At 38.6% G+C, this 22,449-nt stretch overlaps 2 protein-coding genes across 11 annotated transcripts in view; both read right to left on the bottom strand.

Annotated features, from left to right (window-relative positions):
* LOC140223795 (uncharacterized) overlaps nt 1–9,225 on the bottom strand; it is a 33,209-nt gene extending 23,984 nt beyond the window's left edge. For 3 of the 9 annotated variants that reach the window (XR_011899937.1, XR_011899936.1, XM_072300939.1), the window contains exons 1-2: nt 8,335–8,426; nt 7,436–7,596 (exon numbers count right to left, since the gene is read on the bottom strand). Coding sequence is in view for 6 of the 9 variants with exons in the window: in XM_072300933.1 (XP_072157034.1) it covers nt 5,755–5,848; nt 6,914–6,995; nt 7,540–7,596; nt 8,335–8,524 (423 nt within the window). In the remaining 3 variants the exon portion in view is untranslated. The other 6 variants (XM_072300935.1, XM_072300936.1, XM_072300938.1 and 3 more) reach the window with 6 other exon arrangements.
* A 1,007-nt stretch (nt 9,226–10,232) lies between these two features.
* LOC140224690 (uncharacterized) lies at nt 10,233–19,376 on the bottom strand. Of its 2 annotated transcripts, none has more exons than XM_072300941.1 (5): nt 17,603–19,376; nt 15,113–15,219; nt 13,959–14,064; nt 12,810–12,921; nt 10,233–10,377 (listed from the first exon to the last, which is right to left on the bottom strand). In XM_072300941.1, the coding sequence occupies exons 2-5, from the start codon at nt 15,154–15,156 to the stop codon at nt 10,331–10,333; spliced, it is 309 nt and encodes a 102-aa protein (XP_072157042.1). In that variant the 5' UTR covers nt 15,157–15,219; nt 17,603–19,376; the 3' UTR covers nt 10,233–10,330. The 2 variants fall into 2 exon arrangements, with proteins under 2 accessions (XP_072157042.1, XP_072157043.1); XM_072300942.1 differs by lacking the exon at nt 17,603–19,376 and adding an exon at nt 15,987–17,596.
* Nucleotides 19,377–22,449: the final 3,073 nt, after the last annotated feature.

The raw sequence follows: 22,449 nt of genomic DNA on the forward strand, positions 1-22,449 counted from the left end.
TCACACTTTTTCAACTATCTCTTTCTGCCCTCCTCTTTCATCATACTATGGCAATGAGCAGAAAATTGAAATATGACATCAAAAGAAGCAAAACATAATTCGACGGTGAAACCCCCAAACTACGTATTACAGTTTGCGATGTTGCGGACTTCTTCGTTTATTTTATATTTAAAATGGAACGTCACCCAAAGTAAAGTCTTAAATCCTTACATGAGCGATCTTCTCCGTGCTAGGAAAATTTAGTAAGAAGGATACAGATTAGTTTTCTCTTAAAAAGGTAACATAATAAGAGCAGAGATTTTAAACACTTTGAATGAGATACAGTGTTTGGCAGTTTCACCGTCAAAATAATTATGGAAACGCTATGTGGACAAAGTTTATCAGAGAGGAACCAACCCACGTCAAGTTGAAACTGAGAAAAAGAGGTTTGAAATTTTGCTCTTGCATATGACTCAGTGTAAAAGATGAACTTCAAGTTCAATTTCTGCAAAATCTCTGAATTTTTTACCATAGATAGTACCTAGAGCAGTGGTTGAGTTCAAAACCACTCATAACTCAATTTTTTCCAAAATGTGGGTTGGTTTCTTTCTGCTGGATTCAGTCCATGTACAGTATTAGACAGTAGACAAAATCAGGTGAACAATCATTTGGTAGCAAATGCGCTCCTGCATACCTGCACAATCACCAATCAACAAGTGAGCAAATTATCATAAAATTGGTGGTAATCTTTTGGGATGACTGCTTTAAGATCCTGCAGATTTTCGTATTTAGACTTTGGAATTGGCAGACGTGAGGACCATAGATTAGGGGGATCACTCTTCAATGTTATTGGACCCTTTGATGGAAGTTCTTCAAATGAGTCATCTAAATTTAGTTTAGAATAAATTTTTCCATCCGGACAGTATTTGAGGCATTGGATGTCATTCACTACAGGATCGCCTGGCTTTTTACCAGGACGGATGGAATCATAGTAATGAAGTTTGTCAAAATCTAGGATAAAATTGTAGTCGATGTATTCGACTACACACGTCATATGGAAATGGCTTCTTTCGGGCCTCAACAGTGTGTTTTACATAGTCATGGGGGATAAAAATATTTTGATTTTTTAACTGCCGTTCTATGGCAGCATGGACGCTGTCGCATTCCATCTGCGTATGCCCCTTTATTAGATACTTCTGGGTGATTTCAACCTCTAATTCCATCGAGGTATGCAAAAGCGCGTTTGCTACCACATGGTTTTTATTTTGATTACAGCAGTTATTGCTGTAGATGACAATTGGTGTCCTGGCCGTGGAACTGCAGTGCTTCCTTAAATAATTATAAATGCAGGACCCGTAAGTGTTGGCACTTAAATCCGCCTCGGTTTCATTAAACCAAAAACAACAGCAGTGGCGGCTACTCAAGTTATAGACTGTAAAATTATGTGAACACAATTTAGTTTTGTAGTACATGGCACTTGCATTCGTAAGTGGTGAAACTTTCACCGCCTGCAAGTCCATGCACAGACAAATAATATCCTTTCGAAGGGCTCGAGACTTGTCAGAGTCTTTTTCGATTCTGGCTCTGTCTTTATCCAGAATGTGTTGTTCCCATTCTTTTTGGGACACATTTCCTGACTTATGACCTACACATTTATTGCACTGGTCTTTTTTAGGCGAAAAAATACTCAAATTTAACTGATGAAATACCTGGCAGAAAAAAGTTCTACTGACAGCAGACTTATTCTGTTCGGCTGCAAAAGCTTTGTACGTTTCATACAAATCAGTTTTATTTTTCCACCTTTCTTCAAGATAAAGCTTTTTTGTATCTTTTCTACAATAATGGGATGGTAGTTTTTGCAGCATATCAAACCACTGTAGCAAAAAACATTTTTTTTCCGTTACTCTCTCCTCTGGCTCATCAAGATCTTCTTCATCTGAATCTCTACCTTCATTCATTGGTACAGTCGCATTATTAAATTCATCATCTGTACCTTCATCGTGGGGAAGGCATTTTTTCTTTGCCCAAGTGTGGACTGTCCATTCTTTCAAGCACAAAGTTGTGCAGAAAAACTGCTTACATACTTCTACTTGTTCACCTGAAAGATTTAAAAAGTAATGGAAAGAGTAGTTCCTCCTAGAATTTCCTTCCTTCTTTTCTTTGGGTTTTCTGACTTCGACGTGGGAACAGACAAAAACTTGTTTCTCTTTCCATGAGAGATCCCAAAAGTTTTGAAAAAGAGCTGATCTGAATACATTTAAAAATTAGCTGTTGTAAAAAGTTAAATGCATGGAATGTCGAGTCATCAACACATGGGCCTTGTCTACATGACCACAGTTTGCGGAACTTCGGGCGAACTTGTTTCTGGAAAATATCATAGCTCAGCTCTAACTTATTCTGCGAAATCTTAGTTAGTTGAACTAATCCGCCCTAAGTTCCATGAACTGCGCTCGTATGGACAAAGTCTTGGAAGAAACGGAGTTTGCTCAAACTTGTGCAAAGGGTCTGGAGGTTTACAAATATCACTTCATAGTGACAATATATGAAAATATTTTCTTTGGACATGATTTTTTTTTTTCACCCTGATCACCCAAATGAGGAGTGGAAATTCAAAATACATATGATGAACGCCATCAGATGTTCCTAAAATTATAAATGGTGTTTCTCATCTTGAAAGAATCAAAATGCCCTTGCTTTGTGAAATTTTTAACTAGAAGTATTCTCTAAATTTTGGTCTTCATCAGGTATTAGAAAATAATTTTCATTAGCAATGAGATTCCCGTTAAATGAGAGGTACAATTTCACAATCCTAGCAGCACCAAATGACACCTATTATGTTCAGAATTTCCACTCAAATGGGAAGGTGCTACATACAATGCGCAACTGATAATTCGAAACTGAAGGGACCGAGGAAATTTTGAGGATGATTTTTTGGAATGAATGAGATTTTACATCAGCAAGATTTCAAATCATAGAAAGCAGTTTCAAAGAAAATTCAAAATGGATTTTTAAATTAGCTCTATGATTTGAATTAGAGAAACTCAACCGCTCTACAATTCAAAATTGCTTTTTTCATACATGAAAATTGAAGGCATTAAACCCCCTTTGAATTAGGTATAGAGCATCTGCTTCCACCACTTTGAAATGCAGGCCATGTGATCCTGATTTCAAATCTCTGAGTTTAATTTAAAGTTGAACTTCTTTTTATCGGGATGCATTTTATCTGTTGATTTTACCTTTTTCCCGATCACTGCTTGTCTTCAGATTTTAGGCGATGTGGCCAAGTAATTTTGTGGGGCATTGTGATTTTTAGGCCAAGTGGCCTGAAGATGATGTGTACTTGACATCGAAATAGCTATTGCCAAAAATCTGAAGACAAGCAGTGATCGGGAAAAAGGTAAAATCAACAGATAAATCACAGAGTATTTATAGAGTGCTATGTTGGCACGATTTCCGATTGCAGAACAGATTTACCTTCTGATTGGGGTGCAAAAATTTGGATTTAATACAGGGGACACGAACACATGGGTTATCCTGGAATTGACACTGTACTGTTCATGTGTTGAATTGCGAATGGATAAGTTTGCTTCGAATATTCTGAGGTAATCCATCTTTGACACCACTGGACTGCATTATGCAAAAACGAACTAATTTTTCTAGCACATTGATGAAACCATTTAGCTGCTTCACAAAAGCAAAAGCAGACACGAATGATAAAGTTCTAAGAAACGTATCTCCATTGCACCTTATTAAAATCTCTGCAGCTGCTTTTATTCCTTTTAAGAAAAAAACATTGATGTTTTCGTTATAAATTTTTTCAGAATATTCCTCATACGGTGAAGAGAATCAGGAGAAAATTTCAATAAATAGTACATGATAAAAGATGGTTCCTTTTTTGCATGATGCAGAACAATCTGACGAGTGACAAGTTTTCAGTAATTATCAATTGTCAATTTGAAATAGGCAGAGCACTTCTCAAAGTTCAATAGAAACTGTCTTACCATTGCCTGATGAGCCGCTCAGGAGAGGTTCAGGCTGAACATTTACCGAGGGATCGAGCAAAGGGCTTGAAAAGTTGAAAACTTGAGGTGAGCCTGAATAATGAAAAAAAAAAAAAAATTACATTGATGATGAGCGTTCTCAGCTGATCTGAAAGACAACAAATCGATGGTGAAAGTTTAAAATCCTGAACTTGAATGGGGAGGGTGTTTTAAAATTTCTGCTGTAACTTAATTCTTTGGACAAAATAAGTAATATTTTTGCATGACATTACTGAGAAGTATTCCTACCAAAAGAGGGGAAAATGGTGACAATTTCACTGACCACTTAATGTTTAATTGCTAATATTACATGTGGCAAGAAGTTTCCCCAGTCACAAACTGTGATTAATATACAGGTCTTGAAGTTTCTACACTTAAATCATTTGAAAACATTTTGCAAGGAAAAAGATAATCCACATTCTACGACAAATTTGACATTGCTTAAGTACGCATATTATTTTAAGATATTTTTCATTGCAGCTTTAAAATCAAAGCTTAAAAAATCAGCTTTAAAAGCATTCACAGGAAAAGAAAGAGTGAAAAATGAAATTCTCAACAGTTCTGTAAGCGTTTTCTGGCAGAATTAGCTGATTAGTGATCAAGGTGAGCTTCTTCTCCTTCAGGAGTTCACACATACACAGCATTCATTTAGATTCCTGTAATTTTTTATAAACTGTCAAATTGGCGGCAACGGATTTTAATGGATAAAATGACAGCCAGCTAAAGAGAACCAAAATTCTTGCAACAATAGGAACTTGAGACGCCACTTGCCACATTGACTTGCAGGCAGAATTTTGTCCATAAGTCCCACCCAGCAAGAATATCTCCTTTTAAAAACACGAGTTGAAGTGTTATAACCTGCACTTCTCGGTCATAATTTTCTAGAGATCAACACATAAGAAATTAAGTTTAAAGTCTATTATGCTCGGCAGGTAGTGAAAAACATTAAATAAAAGTTTGGAAGGGTCTGTTCACTTCTGCAGTTTGTATTATCATTTCACGCCATAATTTTGATTAAGGTGGATAAAAAACCCGGTAATAGTCAGCTTCAGACCTACTCTTACTGCCTATTTGTTTAAAAAAAAAAAAGAAACAATTAAGTAAAAAAAAAACCCAAAAAACCAATCATTATTTTTCTGAGGTTCAGAGACAAATTGTTCTTAAAAATTCATAAGGCAAACACAATAATTCGCTACAGAAGCATACTCACATTGCTGAAGGCTTTCTTCTGGTGACAAGGGAGGTAACGTAAAATTGGGATCATCTAGTTCATCACAATCTTCATGAGCTGACCCTAAAAATAAAAAAAGAAAGCATTACAAAATATGTACGTAAATAATGTTGGGGAAAATTGATGTAAAGGTGTAAAACCCTGCAAAATAATCTACTCTTATATCTTCGTTTTTACACTAAAAAAGGGGTTACTTAATAGTTTTCTTTAAAATTATTGAAAACAACGTATCCTTCTTGGGGCAGAGGCTTATTTAGCCCCAAAAACTTGTATCTTCATTTTTGAAAGATTCACATATTAACTGTTTTCAATAAGTTTTGTATAGGTAAAAGTACAATTCGATGTAAGTATTTATACTAGAAGGAACTATACGGCCTGCTGACCCTATGGACGCAGCTCCTTTTAGCACATAAATTTGTCCAAATTATACTGCAGAAGGGTAATCATATCAATGCCCAAAGGCGGGAAGAGCGTACCTCCAATTGCAGTGTTGTTCACTTCTGCTCAAGTTTTGTTTTCGTAAATGACAACCAACCAACAGTTTTTCCTTGCTATTACCTGTGAAGTTTCTGCACTCATATACTTACTTAAAAATAATCTAAAAAAATGCGAAGAGAATATTTTGGTTTGGTTTCCTCTTAAAAAAAGAGAACATAGTCGGAGATTAGAAACATTGCAATACAGATGCACATTTTTTTACTTCATCCATCAATATGGAAGCTTTTAGATAAAAGGGAAACGTCTCCATTGTAACAAGAGCCCTGAGCCTCATAAGTTCACTTGCATTACAAAGCTCATGTCACAATAGAGATAGTTCCTTTTGATTTAAATGCATCCATGTTCCTGCTGAAGGAGTTCCCTTCTGATGTGCGCCGATAGATAAGGTAATATTATAATTAGTGCATCATTAACCTGAATATGAGAAAGATTCTTTGCAAAAGCAAGAAAAATCTGAACTGACCAGAGGATGAGTGGGCAAGTCCAATATTCATAAATGACAGTGAGTAACACAAATTCTTAAAGAAGGATCACCTATTAATATCAATTTTGATCTTACTTACTGATGTCGAATGAATTCAATCTTCTCCCATTCAAAGTTAGGTTACCTAATTCATTTATCAGTCAGTCCATGCTAAATGAGTCTACTTTTGGAGGGTGGCAGAAGATTAGCCGCAGCCGTCTTTAGTTAGGATTGACAATAAATACAAGAATCAAGATAGCAAATTTACTGTCTTTCTCTATGAGTGGATGAACTTATTTGGCATGAACTCTAAAATAATGGTGCTGCAACATCCGAGTCATCATGTGCAGAAAGTAAATTCAAACTTCAATCAGCATTGGCCAACAATAATCAAAAGGTTATTTGAATTTTCTCTCTTAACAAGATGACCTGGCAATGTCCGTTAGTTCAGACATCTATTAGATAATATTTTAGTAGGTAATAATAATGCTTTTAAGATAGTAAACTTGCAGGAGGTCTACTACAAGCCATGTGTCCTTGCTCTGTCTGCGACCTCAGTGAATTGCTGGTGCTTTGAGGATGAGAAACTGAATCCAAAACTTCGATAAAATATCCATGAAAGTCTGACTTTCAGCACAAACTTTATTTGATAAATGATAACTTATAACTTAGGTAAGGTTAATCGATCATCAATGATCTTACCTTTCAGCCGCAGCCAAAATTTCTTGTTTTTCACAGATCTGCTGCTTCGACGGCGTGTCATCACGACTCACTTGACTCACTACTTAAAAAAACATAAAAAACTTAACAAAACAACTTCAAAAATACTAAAATTTGAACAGTTAAATAACTTTGAAGAGAATTGGAGGAGAAAGAGAACTGAGAAATATTCCAAACAAAAACACCAAACAGCTGATGACCGACGTAATACTAACACTGCGTACTACAGAGCGCGCCGTGTGTACAATGACTTCCCGCCTGCGCGGGATATGTGAATTGCGAATTAGCGCGGAGATATGTGATATTTGAACTACGGTTTTGGATAACTTCCTGATTTTTTTCGACAAAAATATTTTGGTGGCAGATAAAGGGCATCTCCTACAACTCATTTATGCAGCTAACTCAAAACCGACAAAAATCGAGATACGTGGTTTGGTAGTTTCACCATCGATATTTACTATTAATAATACAAGTTGGTATTGGAGGAAAAACAATAGTCTATACCTGAATTCATCCATTTTCCCGACTACTTCTCCTTCAGTTGTGAAAATATCTCTAGATGTAGTAACCACTTTTAATTCGCATTAAGATGGGAAGGACAAGTTTACCTGATTGCTTTGCTAGTTTATTCTCTTTCTTGTCTAGTTCCATATCAATATTTTTATCTGAAAAATAAAAAAAACAAGGAAAATTGATTAGGATCGGAAGTTCCATTGATTAAAAATTTGACTCATCGATCGTAAGAAGATTCAGTAGATTGATCAAAAGAGGAGTTGAATGGTACATAGACAAATGATTTGCCTAGTCAATGGAGAGACTTCTAGTCAATGAAACGGATGAGATGATCCAACTTATTGATTGACAGAGAATTTGATTGGTTGATTGACAAACAATTTGACTGGTTAATTTAACAGGTCAATGAAGAGACAGTTTGACTGATGGAATGATAGAAAATTGGATCAGTTAATTTACAGGAAAGGACACTATGAAATTTTTCCCACTCTCTTGTGGGCCCCAGGTTAAGGTGCTAAACAGATGCGCTATTTGCAATATTCCGATACTTTCCAGGAGTTCCCTAAATTCCTGACTTTCCTGGATGACTTTATATTCTCTGACTTTCCAGGTTTTCTAGACTTTCGAAAACTAAGCAAGGGCTAAAAAGAGAGAAAAATAGGGGTCATCACTCCCGCAAGTTGCCCTTCAACCCAAGATTTGCCTTGTTTGTTGCCATTCGCAGATAAGGTATTTTTGGCACCCTTACTTTATGTAACCCTGAAGACAGAGGCTAGAATTTGTGATACACCTTGAAATTTTCTTTGTTAGAGATCTTAAGTCATGGGAGTTTCAAGAAGTATTTCCAAATTTTGGTTTAAGGATTACATATCCTACAATCTCACTCTCACCAGTATTGAGAAAAGGAAGGAGTTGAAATTCTTCAACATTAAATGTTCCCTTTTTCTTCTTCTTAGCTTTTTCTTTTTGCTTAGCACCTTCTTCGCCAGTTCCAACATCACAATCCTCATTGTAGTAATAATTGTGCAGCCAGGTTGCGAATTCAAGAGATGGTGAGTTCCAGAAAAAATAAGTCACCATGAAGGCTTTTTCCTGAAATCTGACACCAAATTTTAACTTAATACCATGAAAAATTTCTCTGCTTCAGTTTGGCAAACATCATAAAGCAAAGATCTGGAGCACAAAACATACATCAGTTCTGCATGAATGAAAGCTGGGCACTTTCTTTCAACCTCCTTTGGATAATGGGCATGAAGTTTGACAACAATGCATTAGAAGAATGTAAATCTTATCATTCAGAACTTAGGTATCAACCTCCAGTTTAAATTTGAATAGTACGAATGGTTGTTGGACTGACAAAGATATGATTATGATTTCTCCTGGTGCAAAATTAGTTTTGAAATTATTTCCTTCATTTTAAATTAAATCCCAATATTCCTTTGAAGAGCATTCATTCACGAGGTTTGATTTATTTTTTTTTTTTTTTTTTTTTTTTTGAAAAATGTACCAGTCAAATGGAAAATTTAATCTTGAAAATCAGGGTGAATATTTTTATTTTAGCTTTTTAACATCTTTTGATGATGAAATGTAATTCATATGTTGGAATATGGTGGTGAAAAGTTGTTGTATAAGAACTATGGCAATGACTTAAGAGCAAAACCAGGTATCTCTGTTTGCACAATGCAGACTTCCTGACATACTATGTGTTTTCTTCCAAAAATTCCTCATCATAACTCCGGGAAAGTTTCCTTAACTTTTCTTCACTCTTACAATGGAGATGTTGCATGTGTGAGGGCATTGCGATTTGACCATTGATTCTTGTATAAAAGTTCACAAGAAACACGATGGTGCCACTGGTTTTCTCTGAAATCATCTCCCAAGCTCAAAAAAAGCTCTAAAAGTGAGGCCAAAATGGAGGGGATTTCCCACCCTACCCTGAGAGTCCACCTCTACATCAAAACAAACTCTCCATGCAAAGATAGGGAGCAAATACATTAGCAGGGTTGCCGCTTTATTTGGGGACTCCCAGAGGAACTCCAAAACTGAAAACACGGCAACCCTGCTAATGTATTTGCTCCCTATCTTTGCATGGAGAGTTTTTTTTATGTAGACGTGGACTCTCAGGGTAGGGTGGGATATCCCCTAATCGCAAATCCCTCACACATGCAACATTTCCATTAGCAGAATACTCTACGCAAGTTTCATAAAGTCTTACAGTTAGTTGGCTTGCTCCGCTTCAAAAAAAGGGGGGAAAAAAAAATAGGAGCAGAAATTTTGAAACACTGCGATGGAGATACATGATTTCTTACTTTGGTGTGCAGCTTCAACATAACTTAGTTCACACTTTTAACTGAATTCTTTGTCCATAAAAACACAATGTTCTCATATCAAAGTTGTACTAAGTAGATTACGGAATGTTGGTGAAAAAACGATACTAAAAAGTTAGGGGACATCTTCCCTTTATTTACACCACGATGCATCACGCATGCGCATGCACTATGCATTATGTGCATCACTATGCATAATCTTAGTCATTTTTACAAGCTGTAAGCTGTGTTTAAGCTGTAAGTGGTTGTTCAAAAGAACTTATCAATTTAAAATGCAATACTCTGAATTTGAAATTAATTTCTTGAGCCTGCAACATTTTAGGAGAGATCTTTGACAGGTTTTGCACTAATATAAGAAAAAGAGAAAAGAAAAAATATGAGCTATTTTACCTAAAAAAGTATTCCAGTTCTCATGGATTAACAAAATGATTTTACTTGATGAAAAATATTTATAACTCATACCTGAGACAAATCTATGAAGGCCAGTTTGGATAAACTGGTTGCTTTGAAGAGCAACTCATGCTCAGAGATATCCGTTGCTTTGAAGAGCAACTCATGCTCAAAGATACCCAGTGGCTCTGCCGCCATTTTGATATGTTTTTAAATCTGTAAAAAGGAGAAATCTACATTAGGAAGAGGGCAACAAAATTCTTCGGGCTTCTTTTTTTCATGTACCTGCAATATGATGAGCAGGTTTTTAATTTGTTGCAAAGGCAACCTTCCGAAAATAATACCACTCACTAAGAGACTAATCAATTTTTTGCTGACTACTTTTACTTGTGTAAACAGTCTATAGCAGATCATTTAGCCAGTCGTACAGAGCGGAGAGTGATACAGTAAGATTACTGCTGAAGTTGCTACCTCAGACAGGAGTTTAACTCCTCTCAAATAAAGTTTACAAAGATACAAAGAATATGGCAAAATGCTTTAGTTCTTTTTGAATTAATTTAAGGTCTCTACATACCCATTCTGATCAATTAAAAACGGAGAGTACACTGTGAACCGAAAATAAATATTCTTGAGTGTTGCACAAGTCAATACCAGAGAAGGTTGACGGTGGAGAGTAGATAAAATTGGTCAAATAACTTTATGCCTTCAAGAGAAAGGACAAACTTGTGTAAAACTATCAGAAGTAATACTGCTAACTTGAGGTAGAGGTGTCGTCAGCTAAGTTGGCACTTGAATACATAGCATTCGCAAGCAACTAGAATATAGTAGTCCAACAGAAATCAAGGATTGACTATGCTCACGATCAGGCTGCCGTCAATCCCCTATAGCTGTTGGACAATTGCATCTCAATAGACGCTATTAGTGGCACGTCACAAAAAAGCGTTATACATATCGATTTATTCGCATTATAGTAGCATTGAAAGAGGTTACGCCAATGTTATTGTATGGATCCAATTCGATACAATGGAGAATCCCTATGATGACTTCACTACTAATATCATCTATTGCTTGCAAGTGGAATGTAAACAAGTGCCAACTTAGCTGACGACACCTCTTGAGAGCAGAGTAAACAGGTAATTGTGAAAAATTTAGGGTTGAAACAATGGAAATATAACATAGAACATAAAAGTGGAAGGATGGGGCAGTCTTGCTGGTCTCAGAATCGTGTAACGATACTTTATTCTTGCAGATCAACTAAAAATTATAAGATCTGGCCAAACAGCAAATTTCTATGTTGAATATTAACCGAGGTATCTCGCCTTTAAAAACTTGACTTATAAAGTCATCCACCATGGTAGGAAATATCATGTTATGCACTTCCGCAGTGGATGACGCCATAAGTCAAGTTTGTCAAGGCGAGATATCTCGGTTAATAATCAAGGTACCTAGAGAGTTGCTGTTGGGACAGATCTGTTTACTTAATGCTGATCTACTAGAACCACGCATCAAAACATGATTCTGTTAACAGCGCAACTGGCCCATTGAATAAAGGAAGAAAAATGATCATGGGAAACAAAGGCCAAGCTATCGATTTGCAGGGAAGAGATGGTCTAGGTGAGCTTTCAAAATGATGAAATTGGCCTCTTTATCACAGCATGACTACATGCCGACAAACTAACTCTTTCCTTTAGAGATTAAACGACATGAACGTGAAAGAAGGAAAGAGTTACAGGACATACGGGGAATGAGGAAATTATAATTCTTGAAGAGGAAATTCAGGCGGAATATACCTCCAGCCTGATGGTTGATATATTTTGTTTGTCGGATCGACATAGATGACATAGGTTAATAGACGGAGCGTGATTGGTCGGCTATGTCTCATCGCTGCTTTATCGTGCCTTTGTCAGGTGGAATGATCGACATACTGTCGGAAACTTAAGAGGTGCCGTTAGCTTGTCGAGAGGTCGACCCGACATAGACACTACAAAGCAGCGATAAGACATAGCCGACCAATCACGCTCCGCCTTTTAACCTATGTCATCTTTGTCGTCCCGACAAACAAAAAATTTCAACAATCAGGCTGCTGACAATGGAGTCTGAACTAGGCGATGATCATCAGTATTCACAGTTCTTCCTACTTGCAGGGGATTGGGAAAGAAAAACCTGTAAAACACTCTTCGCTGTGCTCAGAAGTTCCTTCTTTAAAGGTAGCTTCAGTCTCACACCCAGGAATCGATCGTTGAAACTCTTATCAGCATGTCCACGCCTAGGAGATCAAGGTCTTCCAGGCGCAAAGCTCACAGCTCACACATTCCGTATCTTTGTCCTGGCATACCAACAGAGTTTCAAGAACCGGTCTGCATTCATTGATTGACTAGATAAGATAAGAGGAGATAAAGAAATAGCTCTTGGTCCATAGCAGAGTCTCCAAGTGCCAAGACGAGTCCAGCAACAGACAAAAAGACTTGTTCCGTCACAGGAGTCTGATGACAATTCTATCGTGACATCGTAAGTTATGGGAACTTCACTACGTTCTCATAAAGGAATCGGTAGTGAAAGCTTCCTCGATTTAGTTGAAACAGAGGCGATTGAAAGCAATACCAAAATGACATCAGGGGAGAACGCAAAAACGACTCATACACTCATACCTGTAAAAATCCACTCAGAACTTCGGTTTCTCTTTCTCCGCACTTCCATGGCTTCTTCTTGATTTTCGTTGGCTCTGGGGTTCAATATTCTTCTCGAATTGATGAAATACTTCTAAATGAGCAAAGAAGATGACAGTTTTAACGGGCTAATAATTAAATAAATAAAATTGATTCAGCGATCCGGAATTTAAATTTGGTCACCGGCCGTGGTTGCGCGAGGAAATGCATGGCTAGTCGCCATGTTGAATTTCAAACAGCTAAGTATCGAATATCGTATCGAAAGCGATTGTTCGAATATCGCACTATCGATTCTTTACCATAGCTTCTAACGGGGGCACAGCTATATTCGATCATTCACAAACGTTGGCAAAAAATCCGCCTCTCAGCCAGACTCCCTTCTTCTCGCACCGGCTCACATTCGAGAAAGGCTGCGGCTAGAATTCTTACGATCAGCGACCTTTCTCCTCATTTTACTTTGAAACTTTCAATCTTAGAGGAAAATGTCATAGGACCCGAAATAACGACCGTAAAATTTCCTATCGGTTCATTACACAAAATTTTCGAAAAAATAATTTTCGTGACCAAAAATAAGGGTTTTAAAAAGGGCGCAGGCAAAAATTCTTATGATCAGCGACCTTTCTCCTCATTTTACTTTTAAACTTTCAATCTTAGAGGAAAATGTCATAGGACCCGAAATAACGACCGTAAAATTTCCTATCGGTTCATTACACAACATTTTCGAAAAAATAATTTTCGTGACCAAAAATAAGGGTTTTAAAAAGGGCGCAGGCAAAAATTCTTATGATCAGCGACCTTTCTCCTCATTTTACTTTGAAACTTTCCATCTTAGAAGAAAATGTCATAGGACCCATAATAACGGCCGTCAAATTTCCTATCGATTCATTACACTCAATTTTCGAAAAAATAATATTCGAGACCGAAAATAAGGGTTTTAAAAAGGGCGCAGGCAAAAAATGTTATGATCAGCGACCTTTCTCCTCAGTTTACTTTTAAACTTTCAATCTTAGAGGATAATATCATAGGACCCATAATAACGGCCGTACAATTTCCTATCGGTTCATTACACTAAATTTTCGGAAAATGGGACAGGCGATGGAAAGGAATACATACAAGAAAAACGACTCGTACCTGTAAAGATCCACTCTGAATTTCGGTTCCTCCGCACTTCCCATGGCTTCTTCTTGATTCTCGTTGGCCTGGGGTTAAAGCTTCGTCTCGAATTGATGAATTACTTCTAAATGAGCAGAGAAGATGACAGTTTTAACGGCAAATGATTCAATAAATTAAAATTAATTGAACGCGCGATCTGGGGACCGGTCGTGAATTCGTGATATTGTGTAGGAAAATGCATGGCCGGGCCGCCATGTTGCATTCTTCAAACAGGTGGACGAACTTAATATCGAATATCGTATCGAAAGCGATTGTTCGATTATCGCACTATCGATTCTTTACCATAGCTTCTAACGGGGCACAGCTACATTCGATCATTCACAAACGTTGGCAAGAAATCCGCCTCTCAGCCAGACTCCGTTCTTCTCGCACCGGCTCACATTCGAGAAAGGCTGCGGCTAGAATTCTTACGATCAGCGACCTTTCTCCTCATTTTACTTTGAAACTTTCAATCTTAGAGGAAAATGTCATAGGACCCGAAATAACGACCGTAAAATTTCCTATCGGTTCATTACACAAAATTTTCGAAAAAATAATTTTCGTGACCAAAAATAAGGGTTTTAAAAAGGGCGCAGGCAAAAATTCTTATGATCAGCGACCTTTCTCCTCATTTTACTTTTAAACTTTCAATCTTAGAGGAAAATGTCATAGGACCCGAAATAACGACCGTAAAATTTCCTATCGGTTCATTACACAAAATTTTCGAAAAAATAATTTTCGTGACCAAAAATAAGGGTTTTAAAAAGGGCGCAGGCAAAAATTCTTATGATCCGCGACCTTTCTCCTCATTTTACTTTAAAACTTTCCATCTTAGAAGAAAATGTCATAGGACCCATATAACGGCCGTAAAATTTCCTATCGGTTCATTACACTCAATTTTCGAAAAAATAATATTCGAGATCGAAAATAAGGGTTTTAAAAAGGGCGCAGGCAAAAAATGTTATGATCAGCAACCTTTCTCCTCAGTTTACTTTTAAACTTTCAATCTTACAGGATAATATCATAGGACCCATAATAACGGCCGCACAATTTCCTATCGGTTCATTACACTAAATTTTCGGAAAATGGGAGAGGCGATGGAAAGGAATACATACAAGAAAAACGACTCGTACCTGTAAAGATCCACTCTGAATTTCGGTTCCTCCGCACTTCCCATGGCTTCTTCTTGATTCTCGTTGGCCCTGGGGTTAAAGCTTCGTCTCGAATTGATGAAATACTTCTAAATGAGCAGAGAAGATGACAGTTTTAACGGCAAATGATTCAATAAATTAAAATTAATTGAACGCGCGATCTGGGGACCGGTCGTGAATTCGTGATTGAGTAGGAAAATGCATGGCCGGGCCGCCATGTTGCATTCTTCAAACAGGTGGACGAATTTAATATCGAAATACTCGTCTCGAATGCGATTATTCGAATATCGCACAATCGATTCTTTACCATAGCTTCTAACGGGGACATAGCGATATTCGATCAATCACGAAAGTTGTCCAAAAAACCGCCTCGGCACTGACTGACTCAGTTTTGCATTGGGACGCACCGGCTCGAATGCCTGGCCCGCTCATCGCCTTATACTAACTTGTTGCGTTGCGGCTATTTCACTCGTTTCTGGGGATTTCGTGCTAAATCAAGGTATTCCTGAGTTATTTTGACCGTAGAATTAATTTCTGACCTTACTTTTTTCAATTTTTACGCGTTCTTTCAAACTTTCCGGAGAAACATAAAAATGTATAGGTAAGTTACTCAAAGATAAATTTTACTCGTTCTTGTGGGCATTCCGTGTTGAAACTCCGCATCTGTGGGACTTTTGATCGGAGATTTCATTTTTGACCTTACTTTTGTTGATTTGTTGACACAAATACATGATCTCGGCGGTAAATAGAAAAGGTACTCACCCGTAGATTGTACTCGTCCTAGTAGACATTTCGTGTTGAAACTTCGCAAACTAATGGTATTTTGATCGAAAAATGAATTTATGACCAAACTTACCTATGCTAACATATATGATGACACAACACAAACTATGATGACACATTAAGGGGGGGATAGACCACCCCCCTCCGCCCCGGGGTGGCGTGTGGTCCGGATAAGCAAGGCAAGCACTGCTTGCCCAAATATTTCAGAAGAAGAGAGGAAAATTACACCTATTACATGTTTTAAATTTTAGCAAATATTATTGATCAAATGTATTGGTAGGTAAATTGCATTAAGAACAGAAAGAGAGAGACAGAAATACGTATACAGCAGCCACAAAAGTAGGAAAGTGGCAGAGCGGACGGAGGTGGCGCAGCGCGCTGCGCGGCCTAAACACGGCGCACGGGCCAACTCATGCTCTGGAGAATCGGTTTTAAGCTCGGCGCGGCGCGGCGCGGCGCGGCGGCGGAATCAGGCGGGCGGGGAGAGCGGTACGTTCCGAGTCCGAGCGCTTCGCTGCTTTTGCCTCCGATGCGCTGTCCTGTTCCCTCTCCCTCTTCCCGTCCCGATTGCGATTGCTATGTTTTAAACGCAGAGAGATGTTTTTTTGAGAAATTTAAATAACTCAAAAAATTCTAAACGCTGTGGAGTAACGACTAGATATACCTCAAATAAGTGGCATATGATCGTAAGTAAGCTAGAGAGAATGAAATAAAACCATTGTTTTTCAAGACGTTCCATCAGATTTCATCCTAAAAATAGACTAAATTGAGGTTCGCGAGGATCTACATTTCAACAATTTTCTAGGGAGGCTCCCTGAGGAGGGGAAGGGGGCTAGGATACGTTAAATCCCCCCCCCCCCTCCCCGGATTACGATCGCTAGAGGTTGCACTGGGGGGAGGGTATTTTCAAACTTTTAGTCTTTTTAGTGAAAAGAAGTTACTCAAAGAGAGATTTCACTAGTTCCGGATGAAAATGCACGTTGATCGAATTTTTGATACTTGATGGTATGGTATGTTTATCGAATATCCCAATTTTGACCTTACTGATGTTAATTGATTCACATGAATACGCGATTTTTCAGCCCCATCTCACTCTCTTAAAACTGCACTTTTCCCCTCCCACCACCTATTGCGTCATTTTGATATAATCTCTCCTTACCCTTTTCCACCCTTAGATGCCTTTTATTAATAAAGGACAAACTCCTTTTCAGCCCTTTTCTACTAGACCCAATATGAGAATCGGCTGAGAAGAGCACAATCCCAGGAAGCAAGTGCTTTGGAGACTCATGGGTAAGGTAAATCTTAAACCAATGCAAAAGGGCGGACAAATATAACAAACACTTCATTCAAAAGCATTGATAGAACATGCAGTAATACTTAATGTACTCTCCATCAATATGCCCAAAATTTAAGTGAGCTAGAATGAAAACAGCTTTTTTCCAACCCCAACCAACAACTCATAAACTCCACGAATGATACGTTTCGGTCAAACGAGCAAAAGTAAGGCCAAAATTGACTTCTACGATGAAAATACTGTACTCAAGTGTATCAAGTTTTAGATTGAAAATCCAACTGATTGTATCAGTGGCGTGGCGGCGTCCATGGGTTTGCAGTGTTCGCCGAAAACCCTAATATATTTTGGAATAACTGATAAATTATGGCTATAAGGATGTGGGAAACAATACATACAGAATAGTTGACAGCAAATAATGAACGGGCGCTTGGCTTCCGACAGCGGCATATTGCGGCGCGGCGAGGCGGTGAGAGAAATTCCTGCGGCACGCGCGGGGTTCACAACACCGGCTACCGAACCTGTGTGGATGAGAGCGAGAGGTGAACGGGCGGGGCGAGGAGAGAACGAGAGAGGCGAGAGCCGCTCATCAGTCCAGCTGTTTCCTTCCGCAGCAGAGTTGCTAAAAGAAATTTCATCGAATGAAATTTCGTGAAATTTCACATTTCCTTAAATTTCATGAAATTTCTTCTTATAATCTTTCACGAAATTTCTTAACTCTGTTCCGCAGGTAGGTGCCTGCGAACCGCCGAATTTCTGAAAAATCCATCGAACAGGAGCCGAGATAGCATTTTAAGCCACTTCAGTCATTTCGGATTTTCGAATTTTGAATTTTTTGAATTTTGACAGATTTTGATTTAAAACGCGTAATACTCAAAATCGAAGCTCAGATTCGGATTCCTCGTAAAAAATCGAAGCGATTTCATGTATCATATCCTGACACCGAGTTTCACAAAAATCCATCGAACAGGAGCCGAGATAGCATTTTTAGCCACGTCCGTCATTTCGGATTTTTGAAGTTGGAAAATGTGACTTAAAACGCGTGACACCCAAAATCGAAGCTCAGATTCGGATTCCTCGTTAAAAATCGATGCAATTTCATGTACCATACCCGAGCATAGCGTGGAGGAAAGAGACGCAACGTAGCATACTGATTCGAGCATATGAATGCAACGTGGCAACATGGGTAGTGCTCAGGAATTCCTCGGGACGAAACCGAACGCTTGTTAGCGCCGGCCGGCCGCGCCTCCCCGTTCGGTTGCATCTCGGGCGACCGGCGCGGCGGCGTAGTTCGAAGGGGTAGTACGACGGATTGGTCTTGATCTAAACGCGTCGTTAAACCTCTTTCCTCCATGTTATGCTAACATATGATACATGAAATCGCATCGATTTTTCACGAGGAATCCGAATCTGAGCTTAGATTTCGGATATTACGCGTTTTAATGTATTTAAAATTGTAGGAGAAATTACAGAATAGTCCTTGAAAATTGATCACGCATTAGTATTTTTTTACCCCGTTTTTCTTCTGCGTTCGGTCTTGTCTCCACGGGCCTTTTCACGAGATTTGTCCCAGGGAAAAATCCCACTTACGAAGTTGGGAAAAATATTGAGTTTATCAATATATTTCCCAGTACCAAGTATGGTCTTTTTACTCCTAGGACCCACCGAGAGAGGAAGAAGAAGTGTAAACGGATTGTGCGATATTTTGTTGAATCCTCCATTGTTCCTGTTTGTTTGGTTAAAATATGTGTCTAATTGGACGTATTTCTATCAAACGGAACTATGTGCATTATGACGTGAGCTCTGTTAAGCATGTCTTCCGATGGGTCTCAGGGCTCATGTCTTAATGCACATAGTTCCATTTGGCAGAAATACGTCCAATTGTCAATTGAGTGCACTTATTATTTTAATGACGGTCAAATACTCGACTTTACCTATCTAATTTATCTTCCCGCGCCAACTAGTCGCAGGACCGTATGAGCCTCGTCCCGTGGAGACGGTAACTGAGAAAAATCCCAGAAGTTTCATTCCTGCGATTCGAACTTGGGACAAATCCCATGAAAACGTCCCGTGGAGACAAGGCCTAAGTAAGCCAAAAAAATCGCTGTGTACCCGAAATTCCAGGTAGCCTCGTTTTTAGCGCCAGGCGCCTGGACTAATAGATCGCGCAGGCGGCGCAGGAAAGCGCCGCACACTGTGGTATTTGACCGAAAAACCTGGCCAAAACCTCAATTTTAAATTTTTTTTTAGTGGAAAACCAATGTGATATTCGAAATCTACACTGTTTTTTACCCTGGTAGACATGTATGTACCATTTTTCGAGTGGCTCAATTTCCCGCGAAGAGACCACGAAGTTACCTATTTCTCAGCGATTATTTTGATATGTTTCGGCGCGCTACTCGTCGATCAGTTTACTTCAACTGTGCGATCATAGGAGGGAAGTTCGGCGATATGCAACACATTCTTAGGGGTATATTCTACACAACTAACCACAGTATTTTCGAAATTTCTTTTTTTAGTGATTTTCACAGGAGGTTGAAAAGTGATGTAAAAGTAAACGTTTTTTTCGAAATTCAGAGGCCGATATCTTTTTTCTCTCAACTGTTCTCAAGCAGTTTGAGGCGGGATGTTTATAGTCCGAAGTGGGTATTTTCAGGATTCAGGGCTGACAGACTGAGGAAAACTGAGGAAATTGAAATTTTTGACTTTAAAGATGGACTTTTGAGCGATTTTCACAAAAATGAATGGGAAAAATTATGTCGATATGACGACTGAAATTGTATTTTTCCAACAGCTCTGACCCATTTAGTACCAATTGGGTGATATTTGGTCACCCAACCTGTTTTTTTGGCCCCTACGCCCTCGAAAGAGGGATTAAAAAAAATAATTTGAAAGCGGATGGGAGGGTCACTTTAAAGTCTTGCAAAAGTGTTTAATCCGTTATCTAACAATCTCTTCGTGCATTATCCTTGAGTATAGACATATTTATGCCATGATTTACTTTGACAGACAAATTTGAGTCCATGCGGCCCCGGGGATGGGGCTTTAAAAGTGGCCCTCTGGCACCTTGAAATTACGCTGTGAGGCACATTTGAAGCCTCGTAAAAGTGAGATATGTGGTTTTCTTACAAATTTCTTAGTGAAGTGCCTCACTTTGAGATGTGGGACCATGGGTTAGGAAGGAACCCATCAAAATGAATCTTTTTCACAGGTGCTTTCTGTCCTTACAATGGTTCTTATTATGATAAAACTCATTTTCATCTTATAATTTATCCTCAAATCATCATATGGAGGTCCCGGCACTTTCATATTAGGACTAATTTTGATTCAAAACTGTCAAAAATCTAATATCTAGAATGATTCATATTAATTTTTTTGAGAAATGTACAATTACTCCTCAATGTGAGAGATCGGCTGTTTTGTCAAAAATTTTGAAGTGACTTACGCTGTTTTTAAAAAAAAAACCATTAATGAGGTAATAGAAAGTCCTTATTTCGAAAAGTAGACCATAGGTGAAGGAGAAACTCGTCTAAATGCACCGCTTTAGTTAGATACTTTGCGTCCTTTTAAAGGCTTTTTGGAGGGCTTCTTGCACCCTCTTTAAACTCTCCGCAAATTGTCATATGATGTGTTAGGTGGTTAAATTGTGCATATTATCACTTAAGAAGAAGTACTGATTGTAAAATATTTTTAAAACTCGGCGATATCTGGTTATAAATAGTTTTCGCCAGCTTTTCAGGTCCAATACCACAGTGTGCGCCGCCCCGCGGCCGGACACCACGCGGCGGGGTACTCGGAACGTACGCCCCCCCCCCCCCCCCGCCCGCCTTGATTCCACCGCCGAGCAGTCTGGCTCTGGCTGGCTCTTCGCTCATACTATGAGCCTCATAGTCAGCCCATCACAAAGCGATTATCCAGAGCATATGAGTTGGCCCATGTTCATTCCCATGTTCGCTGCGCCACATCTGTCCGCTCTGCCGCTTTCCTACTTCTGTGGCTGCTGCATACGTAACTTGGTCTCTCTCCCTTTCTGTTTTTAATGCAATTTTCTCATCATTACATTTTATCAATAATATTTGCTACAATTTAAAACATGTAATATAGGTGTAATTTTCCTCTTTCTTCTGAAATATTTGGGCAAGCAGTGCTTGCCTTGCTTATCCGGACCGCACGCCACCCATCCCCCTCCCAATTATGTGTCATCATCGATTGTGTCATCACATATAATTATTAGCATAAGTTTGCTCATAAATGAATTTTTTGACCAAAATACCATTAGTTTGCGAAGTTTCAACACGAAATGACTACCAGGATGAATACAATCTATTGGTGAGTACCTTTTCTTTTTACCCCCGAGATCATGTGTTTGTGCCAACAAATCAACAAAAGTATAAGGTCAAAATTGAATTCTACGATCAAAAGTCCCTGGGGCCATCGAGTTTCACAACGAAATGCCTACAAGAACGAGTAAAATTTATTTTTGAGCAGGAAACTTATATTATGTCTCTACGGAAAGTTTGACAGAACGCGTAAAATTGTGTATTTACGTCATTATATTAAGAAAAGTAAGGTCAAAAATGAATTCTACGATCAAAATAACCTTGGAATACTCTTGGTTTAGCACTGAATCCCCAAGAACGAGTGGGATAATCGCAACGAGTTAGTAAGTCAGGCGACGACCGGGCCGGGCATTCGAGTCGGTGCGAAGCAGCATTGCAAAACGGAGTCAGTCAATCACGATAATTCACGACCGGTCCCCAGATCGTTCAATTAATTTTAATTTATTGAATCATTAGCCGTTAAAACCTGTCATCCTCTGCTCATCTAGAAGTATTTCATCAATTCGAGACGAAGCTTTAACCCCAGGGCCAACGAGAATCAAGAAGCCATGGGAAGTGCGGAGGAACCGAAATTCAGGGTTCCCGAATTATGGGTCCTATGACATTTTCCTCTAAGATTGAAAGTTTAAAAGTAAAATGAGGAGAAAGGTCGCTGATCATAACATTTTTTGCCTGCGCCCTTTTTAAAACCCTTATTTTCGATCTCGAATATTATTTTTTCGAAAATTGAGTGTAATGAACCGATAGGAAATTTTACGGCCGTTATTATGGGTCCTATGACATTTTCTTCTAAGATTGAAAGTTTAAAGTAAAATGAGGAGAAAGGTCGCTGATCATAAGAATTTTTGCCTGCGCCCTTTTTAAAACCCTTATTTTTGGTCACGAAAATTATTTTTTCGAAAATG

This window comes from Bemisia tabaci, chromosome 5 (genome assembly GCF_918797505.1).
Source record: "Bemisia tabaci chromosome 5, PGI_BMITA_v3".
In the NCBI taxonomy this organism is placed as follows: domain Eukaryota; kingdom Metazoa; phylum Arthropoda; class Insecta; order Hemiptera; family Aleyrodidae; genus Bemisia; species Bemisia tabaci.